The sequence below is a fragment of the Argopecten irradians genome, chromosome 2 (assembly GCF_041381155.1).
Source record: "Argopecten irradians isolate NY chromosome 2, Ai_NY, whole genome shotgun sequence".
NCBI lineage: Eukaryota > Metazoa > Mollusca > Bivalvia > Pectinida > Pectinidae > Argopecten > Argopecten irradians.
The window spans coordinates 53,171,887-53,189,873 of record NC_091135.1 but is presented as its reverse complement, the minus strand read 5'-3'; the positions used below and the strand labels follow the sequence as shown (position 1 = coordinate 53,189,873).

The following is a 17,987-nucleotide window of genomic DNA, read 5'->3' as shown; positions in this document are numbered from 1 at the left end:
GGTAATGTATAATCAATCTCCTGTGATGAAAAGACAATGATTTATATTTTCACAATGTTGGTAAATGTAAATACGGAACAGAAAAACCTTGAAAAAAAATTCAGAAAGAAAAAACAAAAACAAAGAAGAAATAACAAAGAAAGAAATTAAGATACAAGAAAGAAAGAAATAGTGGAAGATGGTGTGAAACAAAAGCTGATAGGGGTGGATCGTTTGTCAGAATACTACAGTGGTTGAAATTATTTGAGTAAGGCGGACAGTACTGAAAACAAAACAATGACGATCCCTGAACGACGTACTACGGATTTGGAGACACGAATACGGAGAATAGAGATTTGCTCAGGAGATTACATCATGCATGAGAGAGAGAGAAACTGCAAGGTTGCTAAATTTAAAAAAATGTAAAAATTGTCTGGTGTAGTAAAAGAAGGAAGTTGAAAGTTTTCAAAGAAACTATAAACTTCCAAACCTAGGCCTAAAAGTGAATATACAAGTAACAAAAAATGCAATAATATACAAAACATACAGACAAACATGTATACAGCACTTATTGAATTAGTCAAAACGTGATATACAATAGTCGCTAATTAACTGACGCAATAGTTACCGGTATTGAGAAGTGCTAGGAAGGATAAGCTAAAAGAAACACAGGTAGATACATTAAATCAATTAAATAGATCACAATAAAGAAAGGGCTATAATATTTAGAATAAAACTTTACGTTCTACTTCTAAATTTAGGATGTTTAGTATGTCCGGGTAGATTAAAACAAATAAATAATGTCACAAATGTCTGAATATGAATCTGTCATTAACCGCGTGACAACACTACCAGGTTTATCTTTCTCTTAGTTTTCCAAGAAAATATTTCCGATAATAATCAATAATAATAATGATGTAATATTAGACCCGTTATTGGCTTGTTTGGGCTAGAGTAACTCATTTTCTCTCAGTCAGAATCTAGATATATGTTAACAAAATATGGTAACAAAGTAAACAGGATAGCTATTGCTTCAATATATTACCATACACACCAGACCGACACCTTAGTTGTTCTATTACTGTGCCGAAAAATTCCGCATTAATGACCTCAAAATTAGAACAGATCAGCGTTTTCCTCAACATTTAAAAGTCGAAGTTTTAATTTTCGCTCGCCAAGGCTCACAATAACAATAATAAAAAAACCTTTGACTGTTTCATAAAATCTCATATGAAATAATCACTCAAGATTCTTTATTTGTAGTTCAACCATTTAACTTTAGATCTCGTCTGTTGTTGTGAATAAATAGTCAGAAATCCCGCCATCTTTATTCATGTATAATGAATAAAATGTCATTTTTATCAAGTTTTCAAATCAAATATATATAAGGTAAATACAGAAATGTTTCTTGGTATATTTAGTATATATTTACCGCGTTTTAATTTTGAATTCGGATTTCGTATTCAATATGGTAATTGCTATTACATTTTCCCATGCAGATCTGTTGGTTTGTGTCCTGTGATATTCTGTCCTTTTCTATCATCACTACTATTGGTACGCTTTAATATCACTGACTAGTCAAATACAATTTTAACATTTTGATGAGGCCATTATATGTTGTGTCCGTCAAAGATATTGTTCTGCTTCTGTCGATACCATATCCGGAACTTCATACAAACAAACAAATGTCAGGTTTCTTTTGATCGGGAACATGGCCTTATTGGTTGAAACGTTTTAGTTTTTAAACGCTGACATCTTTTACATTTCCGTCCGTCACACGGGATCTATCAAACCGACAAACTACATCCTCTTTACAAATGTCCCCATCTCTCTGGTGTCCCATCACTGCTCTGGATAATTATACGGATAAGAGGGATATTATAAAAGCCTGCTGTCAATTACGTATTATCGGTCGAGTATACACATCTTTTTGTTGTTGTTATTAGGTCGGTGATCGCTAAACAAATATAGATAAACATGTATTATGCATTCGTCAACCCACTGTTGAAACCAAACTTTTGTTCAATTAATAGTGTTTTTCCAGAATTTGCTCACTTTCTTTAATGAGTTGGGGTAATGAATGGGGAGGTGGGAAAGACTCAAACTGAAACTTGTTATAAGTACATTATCAATTAACAGATGGAACAGATAATAATATACCAAGATAGTAATCAAACACTATTATCACATGCGAAGGATAGAACCATAAGCTCCGAAGGAATAAAGTCTCTCTCTCTTAATAAAACACAGCTACTGTAAATCTGGTTATTTCTCTTATCACTGTGTTGTTAAAAATAAACAACATATTGTTTATTGTTGGTTGTGTGTTATTTATATTATTTGCATATAACAGAGTTACCTATTTTCCGGGTAGGTATCCATTGTTACATCATTATTCTGTGAGCCAAATTCACGTCGTTTCCCTGAAAAGTATAACGTTACGCTCGCACATGACGTCACAACTAATACAGTACCTACCCACAGGGGATGATAACTCTGTAATATGCAAATACAGAATTCTTGAAAGTAACATTTTTGGGGATGGTAACAAAACGATTAGCATTCTTTATTATAGCCATATATGGCATGTGAAACGTTGCAATATTCATTAAATTTATATTTTTGTTCTAAAAAATAAATATTTGTTCTTAAAAAAATAAATATTTGTTCAATAATACAAAATATATATTCAAAAAATAAATATATGTTCATAAAGAATAAATATTTATTCAAAAATTGAAATATATGTTCATAAAAAAATATATTTATTCAAAAAAATAAATATTTGTTCATAAAAAAATAAATATATGTTCATAAAAAATAAATATTTATTCAAAAAATTAAATATATGTTCATAAAAATAAATATATGTTCATAAAAAATAAATATATGGTCAAAAAAATAAATACATGTTCATAAAAAGTAAATATATGGTCAAGAAAAATAAAAATATTTGTTCAATCTGTATTTAGGATTATTGAATATATATTTATACATTCAATGTGCCAAAATAAATATATGTTCATAAATGTTGCATTGTGGGACAGTATGTAATGACACCAAGGGCTTTCGTTACGGCGTATTTGATTGGATAAATGAAAACGAAAGTAGTCTTGATCATGGAAGTGTTTGTTTTCAAATGAAGGCTGCAGACGATTTGACGATGGAAGTGGAAATGCTATTTGTTTTGGTGAGTAAACTAAGTAATACCTACGTGTACATCTAAATTAAATGTAACTGTGTGACAGGGCACATCGTTTGCAATTGGCGTCCGACCAGAAACATATATAACGTTACGTAACCTCCCGTCAAGTAGTTCAATAAACCACAACATGTCATGTAAGACCAATACCGTTTTCGTTTATTCGGAACAACCAGTTCGACCGTTTGTTATTGTCATTATCTAAAATGTAAATCCTGACGGACCTGCAGTTTTTTTTTCTGACCGAAGGGTCAGGATGACCTATAGTCATCATGCACCGTCCGTCGGCGTCCGCCGTGCGTAAACTATTCATTCAAACGACTTCTTCTCAATAACCGTAAGGCCTAAAGTACTCATATTTGGCCTGTAGCATGCTGGGATGAAGAACTACCAAAGTTGTGAAAATGAATGACCTTGACCTACTTTCAAGGTCAAAGGAGTCAAATAGGCTAAAATCTTTGAACAACTTCTTCTCAATAACCGTAAGGCCCAGAGTACTCATATTTGGCCTGTAGCATGCTGGAATGAAGGCTACCAAAGCTGTGAAAATGAATGACCTTGACCTTCTTTCAAGGTCACAGGGGTCTATTAGGCTAATATATTTTAAGTACTTCTTCAAACTAGCCGAAAGGCCCAGTGTATTCATCTTTAGCCAGTAGCATGATGAGATAACGGACACGGGGGTCAAATATTCTAAAATCTTGAATTTTGAATTTCTTATCAAGTTCTTGCCAGTGTAATTTAGCTGACACTTGCATGAAATGAGCCTGACATGGTCCCGACCAAGTGTTGTTATATTTTAATGTTGATCCGAAATCCAAGATGGCCACCACACCTGCCATCTTGAAAATATATTTTGAACTTCTTCTATTGTTCTAAGTTTGGCTGAAACTTGCATGAAATGATCCTTACATTGTCCCGACAAAGTGTTTTTATTTTTTAACCATGACACCATATCTAATTAATTTCCTATACGACTATTGCCAAGGTAGTCAGAAGACCGTTAAGGCCCTTGGGCCTTTTGTTTTTATACAGGCCTGTGAGGGCTTTGTTAAGACTCGTCTGAAAACAATATCAGATTAGCAGGTCCGTCTGAAATTCATAAACGAACGTAGCCTAGGTCCAAACAATCAAACCGTATAATCGTATAAACGGCCAATGACTTTGAAGGTTCATAGGTATTGTGATTTTTAACCCTGCTCAGGGGCTTGTACCTTTGACAGTTGAGAAAACAATACACTGCAGCTTTCTTAAAACTTATATTTCTGAGAGTTTTTCTTAATGCGGGGAAAATATTAACATAAAATTGGGAAAATGCAGCAAATATTCAGCCACAGAGCCTAGTTTCTAATGATTAGATATATATATATAAGATAGGTCACGTCTATTTTCATACATTACACAAATGGGAATAGATGTGACCTATCTTGTATATATATATCATCATTAGGAACAAGGCCCTGTGTTCGGACAGAGAATTGTAAATAGTGTTACGGTTGCCTTCCAGCTGCGTGCTGGGGTGAATTTCCCTTTAGCTCAGTCAATAGAGTGGCGGACCAGTAAGTCTGGGGTCGCGGGTTTGAGTCTGGCTGGCGGCACACTACTCTGCGCCCTGTTACATTTTGTGCCGTAGACCACTCCATATGAGATTGAGAGCCTTTTTTGGAGAGAGAACCTGGGTTGTTCTGTGTTCGGGGGTGAACACGTTTGAAGGGGGGAGTAGTGTTGTAAATAGTGATATCGTCGCCTTCTAGTTCGCGCTAGGGGGAATTTCCCTTTAGCTCAGTCGGTAGAGTGGTGGACCAGTAAGTCAGAGGTCGAAGGTTCGAGCCCATCTGGCGGCACACTACTCTCGCCCTGTTACATTAGTATGGAAGTAGACGTGACCTATCCTATATATATCGCATCATTAGGAACGAGGCCCTGTGATTCAGCCATAAATGTACATAAAAATCACTGCTATTTATTTTATAGTATTATATTTTGTAAACAGTGGTAATATTAGCATTATCCGAATATACAACTTTGAATAAATTTCTTGAATCTTTCATTTTGAATATATATTTGGTAGAGTATATTTATCAAAATTAGTATATGTGTTGATATTCTATATTTTGTAGATCTCCTAATAGAAATTGTGACAGACATGAAAGAAAACACAGAAAATTGGCTGAACCTTTTCCTTAAATTTGCAAGCAGAAAACTATCAAGATTTTAGAGATTGTCAGAAACACTTATCTGTTTCTGGAGACAAGCGTGCAGAAACTACGCTCAGCTTATTTTCGGAAGCAGTAGAGAGGTATGGATTACCATCAAGGATATCAACGATTCAACGTAAGAGGTGATCGTTGAGTGGAAAATGTGCTAGTGGAAGAGTTTATGGAAAACTAAAGAGGATCGAACCGAGGCAGTTATATTGGAGGAAGATCAGTACACAACTGAACAGTCGCAATAAACGACTATGGAGGGATGTTTATTATTCAGTGATAAAAACTTTTTATAGCCTTTTTTTATAACAATGTTTTTAGAATATGCAAATGTTTTAGAATGTCGAGAATGAAAATGATCTTTTCTGTCTCCATTATGTCTTCTTAGTTCTTACCATGGATTAATGCTGCTCCCGCCTCTCAGTTAATTTTCTGAAGCCTACAGTCAATATAGTATTAGAACAAAACATGGTGAACGTTGGAGTCCGTACATAATGTGGATGAATATATTGATTAAACTTACATAGACAGAACAGTGTTGCTCTAAGAGATGTCATGAAGTCAGCTAACATTCAATCATTTGGAATAGACCCCTTTGAAGTGTACACCAATAATGGAGACATGCTTCCACCACATTTTCCAGAAGTGGAATTACAGTTACCTACAGGTAGACAAAGAGAGGAAATCCTCAGTGACTTGAGAACAAATGTTAATCCAATGAGCAACGGTCCAGAGTTTGGCATAGATACTTACCTAATTGTCAGACAGTATCTGCATTCCTTGCAGCAGTTGGTGTAATGATTTTTTTGCAAAAATTGTAGTGTTTGGTTGTACTGAAGAATTGTTACTCTTTTTTTGAGAGATACTGTAAGGAAGTAATGTTTTTAAACAACAGGAATAAAGCTATTGTGGCAGGGTAATTAATTATGTAATTAATTAAGTAACTAATTAGTTATGTAATTAGTATTAGTGTATTTATGTATGGTTATAAATTAAGATGCACCCCTGCTTGTCCCAGTACTGTCTATATGTCACCGTCTTGTTTACCTGTATACCTGTATGTTACCTGGAATGAGTGAGTGCATGGATGGATGCATGAGTGCATTATTTAATTATAGGTGAGGGTAGGTACCAGTCAGTTGACTCACCTGGCTAGTCAGCTGATTGATTTTATTGGGTTATAGATATAATAATGTGTTTTTTTATTGGTCAAACTTTCCTTCCAAATTTCTATCTTTGGAGCACTTTCCTTTGTCTGTGGACAGTTCACAGAAAGGTTTTAATGAGAGCATGCAGTTGTGTTTTTGGTCTAGCTCTTAGACCTTTTGGCTGTTTTGTGGAATTGGAATATAATTCTTCTACTTCTGTAAGTCATCTTTTTATATTTCTTAGCAATATTGTATATCCTGTGCAATGTTCATAAAGAAAACTATGTATATTTATTTGTCTTATTTTGGTAAAATTATCAGAATGTATTTTTGAACAAGTTAAATTAACTTGAAAGTGTAAAAGTATAAGTATATATTTGAATTTAAGTGTAATTGTCTATTTATATGGACCATTTGATGTAAAGGAGTATATATTTGGATCTCTAGCATTATTAGTATAGAGATCGAAAGCTAGTGTTTTATATGAAGATGTTATATTAGTTTAGACCTTTTTGTAACATTATGTATTTTATTCATGTACAATGTATAGGACCCTGGGTCGAATGAAACAGATAAAGTGTATGTAATGCATTGATAGTGTATTATGTTGTAGTGGCTAAGTGGGTAGATTATCTCCCCTTAGACTAGAGTATTTTATTGTATAGTTGTAAAGGGGTGAATTGTCTCACCCTGATATAGCATAGTATAGAGAAGACATTGTCTCCGGGAAAATATTGTCTCCCCTTGTATTTATCATAATATCTATTATTATAAATGGTTCATAAATGTCTTGTTCTACAGTTACTTATAATATTACTGTATTACTGTATGTTAAATAGATATTTCACATCTGATGCTAATTTACTGTGGGCTACTTAGGGATCTTGTATGTATGGATGGATGTATGATTAGTATGAATGTTATTATGTATTATTGCATTGTGAACATGTATTTAATGAGCTTGTTTTATTTTGTTACAGACATACACACTTACATGTATTGTCAATAAACCATCATGACTTAGAAGACGGATTGTGTCCTCTATTACATCCCAACACTCCCGCCTTCATCTGGGACTTAACCAAACCCAGTTACACTATAACTGTGGACAGCAGTATACCTGATGAAGTTTAATCAATTATTAAAGCATTCATTACTTAAGTCTATAATTAAAGAATTTCATGTGAAATGTTAAATGAATAAACAATCTAAGTAATTTGAAATAGTACACAGTAAAGGACTGTTAATAATGTTTGTTGCTAAAATTTACCCTTTCAGATTCATATTTCGATTTTCAGATATAGACACATCTATTATGTGAGAAAATTTAAAGTTTGCATTAACTTGAAAGTTTTCTGATATTTTTAGCCTACTATTATATATTTATGAATTTGCCTTAATAATAGAGGAAATATACAATTTTGTTTTTTTCTTTGTTGCAAGTTTTAGAAAGCCCATTCACTTTATTGACTGATCAGGAGTTTTAAGCAAAATGTCCGACACTCAACCATTTTGAATTTTGACATTGACAGTTTATCACCTTTCATGTTTTATTGATCTTTCTCAAATTTCATATGAAGGTTACCTTCTGTCCCTGGTTTATGTACCAGAAGAGTCACATTAGCTTATTCAGGACTTGAATTGTAATTTTTCTTGTCACTTGCTAAAAAATGCAAGTGCCCTAAATTTGTAAAAAAAATATCATTTTACTTATAATTTAATATCCGTATTAAAATTACAGTTTTGTATTACAGATGTATATCAAAGAACTTATTTTTGCATGATTATGCGAGGTGTATAGGTACCAGGGTACATGTTTATCAACAACATTATAGTAAGAACTATGTCCTTATATTTTCCATTAAAACAAATTTTCCGCAATCATTTAATATCATTTTTAGTCCTTAAGCCTTGCAAGCAACACCTATTATGCTGAGCGTTAAGAAGGAGTAGTACCAGTTTTACAGACTTTAGTACCGCGGTGGCCGTGTGGTTGAGATGTACCGACATATTATCACATGCCCTCCACCTCTGGGTTGCGAGTTCGAATCCCATGTGGGGCAGTTGCCAAGTACTGGTCGGTGGTTTTTCTCCGGGTACTGCGGCTTTCCTCCACCAACAAACCTGGCACGTCCTTAAAAGACCCTGGCTGTTAATAGCACGTTAAACTAATCAAACTAAAAAATTGGTACGTCTCTGACAGGGGACAGAACCCAAATTCTAGCTTCCTCACAAGGGCGAACACTCTAGATCTACCAAAGGCCAAATGTGAGGCAGTGCATTATTCAGCATACTACTAGCCATATATCACATTTTTTTCTGTCATAGTTATGGAGATGTTGCAATTGATGGACGACATACTACAGCACATGCTTTTCTTATAGTTACAATTATGTATTAAGCTAAAATTTGTAATTTGCATACTTTAAGAAAGATCGTTTTATAAAGGAATGCAAACACAAGTATAAACTGACTATGAAAATCTTTATTTATGAAATCAAATGAAGGAATTATAAATCTTATTTTGTAATCCAATCTAGACCCATAACACAGTAAATGCAGTTGTACATAGCTCATTTCATTAAACAACTTCAATACATGTGCTCACAAAATAATACCATTTATAACATAACAGAATTTACTCCAAATATTGTGATCTTTTGATTTTTTTCAATATCCAAAGTCATAGGAAAACAAGTTATACATGTATTTATAGTTTTGCTCCTCATGACATTACATCTACCATGCTATGAAAGCTGCTTTGAGGATGAAGATGTGCTGTAAATAATTACAGGCACAGGCTGAATGGTCATGTGACTATTGGTACAATACAACACACCAAATTGGATGAAAATGCCTACCTCTTCTGCAACTTACAATTTACAATTAAGACTCATTGTATATAACAAGAGGCCCATGGGTCTTAACGGTTATCTGACTATTGGCAGGATAAACCACACCTCAAAGAAAATAGTAGTGGTAAACAAATTGAGGCAATACAAAACACTCTTTTAACAAAAGAAGTTCATTTTCTGATACATTTGATGAATTAGACCTTGAATGAAGGTCAAGGTCACTAATTTAAAACAAGAGGCTAATTTGGCCTTGGTGGTCATCTGACTATTGGCACAATACAACACCTCAAAGAATATAGTAGTGACAAACAAGGCAATGCAACAAACTCTTTAATAGAAGAAGTTCAGTTTCTGATATATTTGATGAAATTTTTGACCTTGAATGAAGGTCAAGGTCTATATCTTTAATATACATGTTAGCCCTTCATACAAACAAGCCACAAGTCCAATAACAGGTCTCAAGGACTCTTAGCTATACACAAGTTGTTTAAAGATTTAAGCCTATTTAACCCCTGTGACCTTGAATGAAGGTCTAGGTCATTCATTTGAACAGACTTGGGAGCTCTTCATCCCACATGTCACATGCCCAATATCAGGACTCTAGGCCTCTTAGTTATTCAGAAAAAGTTGTTTAAAGATTTTAGCCTATTTGACCCCTGTGACCCTGAATGAAGAAAATATATAAATATTACTAAATTGATTCAATTGACCGTTATTCAAAATATTCTATTTTTGTTTTTATTTCATGAAATTTCATGTAAATGGTATTGCTTCATGAAACTTTATTATAACAGTCCATTTGAAGTGTGTCACATTATTAAAAATTGATTTTATAACAAAAGTATTATTTGTTACAGGAATGACATGCTCAAACTGATTTAATTTTCCCAAATCCTTGGCATTCTTTCAATGCTCTCATCATAAGATGTTTCAGTTGATCTACATCATAATCCCTGGGAATATGAAAGTTCAATGTGCAAGTTGTCAGTTGATGTTTAAGGTAATCTGAAAACAGGTGGTTCTAAGTAGTGGAATTTTGTTGAGAAGCCTGCAGGAAGTATCTCATCCGCTCCAGTTATAAATGTGAGTAGTTCTCCAAATGTGATGTCAACTGAAATGGGGAAAAAAATCATACAAAAATGGATGTTTTGGAAATAAATCTGGTTCTCAATATAAACACTCAACACTAACCCAATATGCGAATACAGGGTTTTCGAGATCCCAAAACGACGCGAGTAAAGTACAATTTACCGTTCATTACTCACAACATCGCGAAACTCATGATATCATAATAACCGGATGCTGGGACTAATCCACAGTAAATTGTACTTTACTCACATTGTTTTGAAGTCTCGTAAGCCCCGTATTGGTATACGCTTCTATAGTCATTACATAATTGACGGATCGCCAGCTGTCAATCAAACCGCACGTGACTTTGTATTTTGTATTGTGTGTGCTACGATGTTTGCTCCGACATTGAATAGAAACACGTGCGTTTGTGAGCACTAGGCGTAGCTATATTACACCTGGCGATCGGTCAATTGCTTTTAGATGCTCATCTACCGTAAAGATACTTTATCTAACTTACATGTATTAAATCTTAACCTCCAATGCTTTATGCAAAATTATTAAACATTTTATAGTACTATATTAGATTTATCACAAAACAAGCTTACAATAAGTGTTGCAAGCAACACATGTACCCTGCCATCAATTAAATTTATGAAGTTTGAACAAATTCTGTTGTTGTGTTCTCAAGTTATTGTCCCGAAAATAAATCTGTGAAACTTTCTAATTAATTTTAGTAACTTGATCAAGCAAACTTATTTTATGTAAAATAATGATAAATTAAATGAAGCTTTTTACAATTGGGATATGCCATATATACCTTTACAATGTAAGTCCACCGTAGTTCATCTCCAGTTCTCCGCTGAACTTTACTACAATTTGCAAACCATTGAAAACACTACCAAGAATGTCTCTAAGTTTTACTGTTATTTCTTGTTTGTCGAACATGTTGATCCTGCCTTTCAATTCGTTTATACCTGCTTCAATGCCTTTGGAAGGAATACTGGGTTTATTTCTGTAAAATAAAATTGGAGCATAAATAGTTGGATAACAAAGTCTCTGAAACATTCATCAACATCCTAAAAAATGTTTTAACTCTATGATCAATTACTTGTATACTAGCTGTAAAGTGAATCTGGGGAGTTAGCGGTACATCAGCAGGGTGGAAATAGGCGGTATAACAGGTTGGGACACTCCCTCAAATACAGGACTATTACTCAAATGCAGGACTATTCTGCGTATATATAGGGGAGTGTCCCCAATCTGTATAATGGGGGACTACTGTACTGTACGGTACTTGCTATGACATTGGCCAGAATCGCCGAAAAAGACCGCTTTTTTAGACACCGACCTCTATCCGTCATAACAAGGATTTATAAGTATACGTCCTTGGCAGGGACGTAGGAAGAGGGGGGGCAGGGGGGGTAATCGCCTCCCCATCCCCGTTACCCAGGACAGGGCCAAACATGTCTTTTTGCCCCCCCCCATTTTAGCCGACTGAAATGTTCTAAAAATGCACATTTGAAAGAAAAATGGGTCCTCCTGCACATTTTCCATACTTCATTTTAGAAATACAAATAATGAGTACTCTGGGCCTTACGGTTATTGAGAAGAAGTTGTTCAAAGATTTTAGCCTATTTGACTCCTTTGACCTTGAAAGTAGGTCAAGGTCATTCATTTTCACAACTTTGGTAGTTCTTCATCCCAGCATGCTACAGGCCAAATATGAGTACTTTAGGCCTTACGGTTATTGAGAAGAAGTCGTTTGAATGAATAGTTTACGCACGGCGGACGCCGACGGACGGTGCATGATGACTATAGGTCATCCTGACCCTTCGGTCAGAAAAAAAACTGCAGGTCCGTCAGGATTTACATTTTAGATAATGACAATAACAAACGGTCGAACTGGTTGTTCCGAATAAACGAAAACGGTCTTGGTCTTACATGACATGTTGTGGTTTATTGAACTACTTGACGGGAGGTTACGTAACGTTATATATGTTTCTGGTCGGACGCCAATTGCAAACGATGTGCCCTGTCACACAGTTACATTTAATTTAGATGTACACGTAGGTATTACTTAGTTTACTCACCAAAACAAATAGCATTTCCACTTCCATCGTCAAATCGTCTGCAGCCTTCATTTGAAAACAAACACTTCCATGATCAAGACTACTTTCGTTTTCATTTATCCAATCAAATACGCCGTAACGAAAGCCCTTGGTGTCATTACATACTGTCCCACAATGCAACATTTATGAACATATATTTATTTTGGCACATTGAATGTATAAATATATTGTTATATCAATAATCCTAAATACAGATTGAACAAATATTTTTATTTTTCTTGACCATATATTTACTTTTTATGAACATATATTTATTTTTTTGACCATATATTTATTTTTTATGAACATATATTTATTTTTATGAACATATATTTAATTTTTTGAATAAATATTTATTTTTTATGAACATATATTTATTTTTTTGAATAAATATATTTTTTTATGAACATATATTTAAATTTTTGAATAAATATTTATTCTTTATGAACATATATTTATTTTTTGAATGTATATTTTGTATTATTGAACAAATATTTATTTTTTTAAGAACAAATATTTATTTTTTAGAACAAAAATATAAATTTAATGAATATTGCAACGTTTCACATGCCATACATATCTTATGATGGTTACGTTAGACTGGGGAGGGGTGTAAGATATCCGATCAATGTAAAGCCGGTTTAAATTTTCGCAACGATGACGATGACCCACTAAATCACGAAAATAACCGACTATGCAGTATGCTTATTAGCACCTCGATACACTTCCAATAACCATAACTATACAACTGCTGACACCGTAAAACTCTTCCTATTTGATTTTAAGTGTCATCGGAGCATGATAACGAGCCTATTTTGACGGGTTTTAATACCAGACCGTCACGTCTAAATCTAATGTTTTCATTACATGTCGCCAGGCATCCGCATGGCCCTAATTTCACATTTAAATGTGGTGTTATTGTCTATATCCAGTTACTGAACCCAATGGAGATGTCATCATAGTCACACATTTACACATACGGGCTCCGATAAATGTCAATGTATTGTAACACTTGGCATTGTATTCATGCAGTGTTGCAGATGTGGGTTTAAGATTTTGTTTAATCCAGAATTTATAAATAATGTTCTAGACATAGTAAACTTGTCAATATCTCGAAATAAAAACGCAAAGCTGTACACAAATCATTCTACAAATAACCTATGGGTAAAATAATTTAAGCAATTTAAGCATGCCAACCAACGTATCTCTAGCATCATAATGCAGCATCTAGATGTTTATTAGTTGAGGTTAACACATGAAAATAACCTTTATTAATAACTGGCCGAACAATTGGCATTGATTTGTTATCATGTATGTATGTATGCAACTGATGAGTCAGCACACTCAAAGTAATAATACTTGAACTATCAAAATATTGTTTGAAATTTATCAATAAATTACTTTGGGAAAACATGCAGATGAAGTATATACATGTGTAGTTCGATTGAATAGCTATAATAGTACACTGATTAGCCAGATATGTGTGATATTTAACCAGACCCCACCTTTGGTCATGATGAGTATGAATGATGACAACCAATGGTACTATGAGGCTTAGGGTCAGCAAGAGCCAGCTACGTCAACCTCGCCAGCTAAGTGTGCTTACGTTTAACAAATGACACTCTCCTATGAACAAGGGACATAGGCACAACTGCATATGTCAACAATAACTAAATACACAAAACTCGGTTACTTAAGATTCTATTTAATATGATACCCATATTGATACAAGGAACAAAAATACAACCGTATAACTAGGTCCACAATACTGGAAAACAAACGATAGTACAGATGTTTTATTATGTTATGGATCCGATTTTTACTTTTTTATAGTTAATAGTTTAACATCCTAACAACATCCAGGGTCATGTAAGGGCGTGTCAGGTGTGTTAGTCGAGGAAAGCCGGAGTACCCGGAGAAAAACCAACGACCAGCGGTCAGTACTTAGCAACTGCCCCACATGGGATTTATTATAAATTATTTCGTCCCTGCTAGTAAAAAAACACCACTGTATGCTCCCTATGCAAGCTTATCCGCATAACAAATTGTATAATGACGTCTTCAAACCAATTGACCAACGTCCAAGTTGTGGACCTGAACGATCGTGCATAAGATGATATAGCTTTATCTGACTGACTAAATACGATGAGTGTTGGGTTATCATGGGGGTGAGATAGAGAGACATTGGTCACATAGTTAGCTGTTTACTGTGTAACTAGTATCTTTAATTTGAAATGTGAAGTATCTATTAGGACAGATAAAAGCTGGAAGTACACACAAGATTTGTGCAAAGTTTATACAAAAGATCCCTCACACATAGTATGTGAGAGATATACCACAGTCAGGGGATACTATCATTACGTCAACAGCTGTGTTGGTTTTTAGTACTCGTGTTATCTGTTCTCGTCCGAGTGGTAATAGGAATGACAACATAAAAAACTAGGTTACATCATTATAATATATCAGCAGATTTTGAGAAATAAGATTAACTGGATACTAGAGATACAGATGTACTAATTCAATTCTACGCATGATAAGCCTTAGTCTTTGATTGAACTCTTACAATATTCAAATGCAAGATTCAGTGGTTCAATAGGCACCGTATTTAATAAGTTTAAACGGTGCAATTAAAAATGAAGGGATGGCCAGACAGGAATGGCTTATTAGACCTTGAATCTTATATTTGGATTTTTTCTTTCTTTATTCTTTAGTAAAGCAGGCTGTAAATAATTTTTTTCACTTGTGATTTTTTTATCTCGGATTTTGAGTACAACCATCATTCCCGATGTCCAGTATTTTTACTTTTTATTTAACATTTTATGTAAGATTTATAATCGATGTAAAGAAATATCAGACACAAACCCGAGATCATTAGTCTACGAGAAAATAATTTTACTTAACAAAATTGATGTCGCTTTTATCTGCATTAATTCTTTTTATTAGTTTAATTGATTGTATGAGGAGTGCTGCATGTTGTGAACCAACTTGTATGAGGAGTGCTGCATGCTGTAAACCAACTTGCATGAGGAGTGCCGCATGCTGTAAACCAACTTGTATGAGGAGTGCTACATGCTGTAAACCAAATTGTATGAGGAGTGTTGCATGCTGTAAACCAAATTGTATGAGGAGTGCTGCATGCTGTAAACCAAATTGTATGAGGAGTGCTGCATGCTGTAAACCAACTTGTATGAGGAGTGCTGCATGCTGTAAACCAACTTGTATGAGGAGTGCTGCATGCTGTAAACCAAATTGTATGAGGAGTGCTGCATGCTGTAAACCAACTTGTATGAGGAGTGCTGCATGCTGTAAACCAACTTGTATGAGGAGTGCTGCATGCTGTAAACCAACTTGTATGAGGAGTGCTGCACGCTGTAAACCAACTTGCATGAGGAGTGCTACATGCTGTAAACCAACTTGTATGAGGAGTGCTGCATGCTGTAAACCAACTTGCATGAGGAGTGCTACATGCTGTAAACCAACTTGTATGAGGAGTGCTGCATGATGTAAACCAACTTGTATGAGGAGTGCTGCATGCTGTAAACCAACTTGTATGAGGAGTGCTACATGCTGTAAACCAACTTGTATGAGGAGTGCTACATGCTGTAAACCAACTTGTATGAAGAGTGCTGCATGCTGTAAACCAACTTGTATGAGGAGTGCTGCATGCTGTAAACCAACTTGTATGAGGAGTGCTGCATGCTGTAAACCAACTTGTATGAGGAGTGTTGCATGCTGTAAACCAACTTGTATGAGGAGTGCTGCATGCTGTAAACCAACTTGTATGAGGAGTGCTACATGCTGTAAACCAACTTGTATGAGGAGTGATGCATGCTGTAAACCTTCTTGTATGAGGAGTGGCTGCATGCTGTAAACCAACTTGTATGAGGAGTGCTGCATGCTGTAAACCAACTTGTATGAGGAGTGCTGCATGCTGTAAACCAACTTGTATGAGGAGTGCTGCATGCTGTAAACCAAATTGTTTTCGTGTTTTCGTGGCTAAGGACATGTTCGCAACGATTTAATTTCGCGAATCACATTTAAAAGGTTTGCACTTGAACGTTCTTGAGCGATCGCTAATTACAGTTAAAAGGTTTGCACTTGAATGTTCTTGAGAGATCGCGAATTACAATTAAAAGGTTTGCACTTGGACATTATTGGGCGATCGCGAATCACAGTTTAAAGGTTTGAACTTGAACGTTATTGGGCAATTTGACTTCGCGAATAACAGTTAAAAGGTTTAAACTTGAACGTTCTTGAGCGATTCAACTTCGCGAATAACAGTTAAAAAGTTTGCACTTGAACGTTTTTGGGCGATTTAACTTCGCAAATAACAGTTAAAAGGTTTTGATTTGAACGTTTTTGGGCGATTTAACTTCGCGAATGACAGTTAAAAACTTAAAAGGCTTGCACTTGAACATTCTTGGGTGATTTAACTTCGCGAATAACAATTAAAAGGTTTGCACTTGAACGTTTTTGGGCGATTTAACTTCGCGAATGACAGTTAAAAGGTTTGCACTTGAACGTTTTTGGGCGATTTAACTTCGCGAATAACAGTTAAAAGGTTTGCACTTGAACGTTTTTGGGTGATTAAACTTCGCGAATTACAGTTAAAAGGTTTGCACTTGAACGTTTTTGGGCGATTAAACTTCGCGAATAACAGTTAAAAGGTTTGCACTTGAACGTTTTTGGGTGATTAAACTTCGCGAATTACAGTTAAAAGGCTTGCACTTAAACATTCTTGGGCGATTTAACTTCGCTAATATCAGTTAAAGGCTTTCATTTGAACGTTCTTGTGCAAATTTCTTTTTGTGAATTACAGTTAAAAGGCTTGCATTTGAACGTTCTTAGGCCGATTTATTTTTGCGAATTACAGTAAAAGGCTTTCATTTGAACGTTCTTGTGCAAATTTATTTGTGAAAATTTCTGTAAAAGGCATGCATTTTAATGTTCTTAGGCCAATTTATTGTTGCGAATTACAGTAAAAGGCTTGCATGTGAATGTTCTCGGGTAGATTTGTTTTTGCGAATACTAATCGCCCGCAAAATACGCGCTTAATCACACCCGAAAATATGCCAGTGGGTTTTTAGGAGTCAAGGCTTGAATAGCTATCAATCTAGGACAGGTAGTAATAAGTATGATATGATAATTCTACTGCCTTACAAATATGTGTGACATAGCTAGCAATTAATTACACACAAAGCACAATATTGATAATGAAACTATTCACTATCCTTAGAATAGTATTTCATGAATGTCTGAAATGCGATTGACAAATATGTATCACATTTAGACAAAGGAAGGTAGATATGATACGTAGGTTAACACGTACACTGATAAACAATATCAATACACATAACAATTAGCGCACCTGTTGTTTATCTTTTCTAACCTATCCGGATTTCTGACAGTATATTATC

The 17,987-nt window shown here is 34.8% G+C and overlaps 1 protein-coding gene and 2 long non-coding RNA genes across 3 annotated transcripts; 2 read left to right on the top strand and 1 right to left on the bottom strand.

Moving 5' to 3' along the window:
- Positions 1 to 2,811: 2,811 nt before the first annotated feature.
- On the top strand, positions 2,812 to 7,562 carry LOC138315920 (uncharacterized). Its single transcript, XR_011207557.1, has 2 exons — positions 2,812 to 3,169; positions 5,302 to 7,562. It is a non-coding gene; the product is annotated as an uncharacterized lncRNA (long non-coding RNA).
- A 1,439-nt stretch (positions 7,563 to 9,001) lies between these two features.
- On the bottom strand, positions 9,002 to 12,750 carry LOC138315919 (uncharacterized). The gene is made up of 3 exons (XR_011207556.1): positions 12,553 to 12,750; positions 11,280 to 11,474; positions 9,002 to 10,502 (listed from the first exon to the last, which is right to left on the bottom strand). It is a non-coding gene; the product is annotated as an uncharacterized lncRNA (long non-coding RNA).
- A 2,842-nt stretch (positions 12,751 to 15,592) lies between these two features.
- LOC138316716 (keratin-associated protein 4-12-like) lies at positions 15,593 to 16,441 on the top strand. The gene is given in 1 exon segment (XM_069258374.1): positions 15,593 to 16,441. A coding segment is annotated over 1 exon segment (849 nt).
- The last annotated feature ends 1,546 nt before the right edge of the window (positions 16,442 to 17,987 follow it).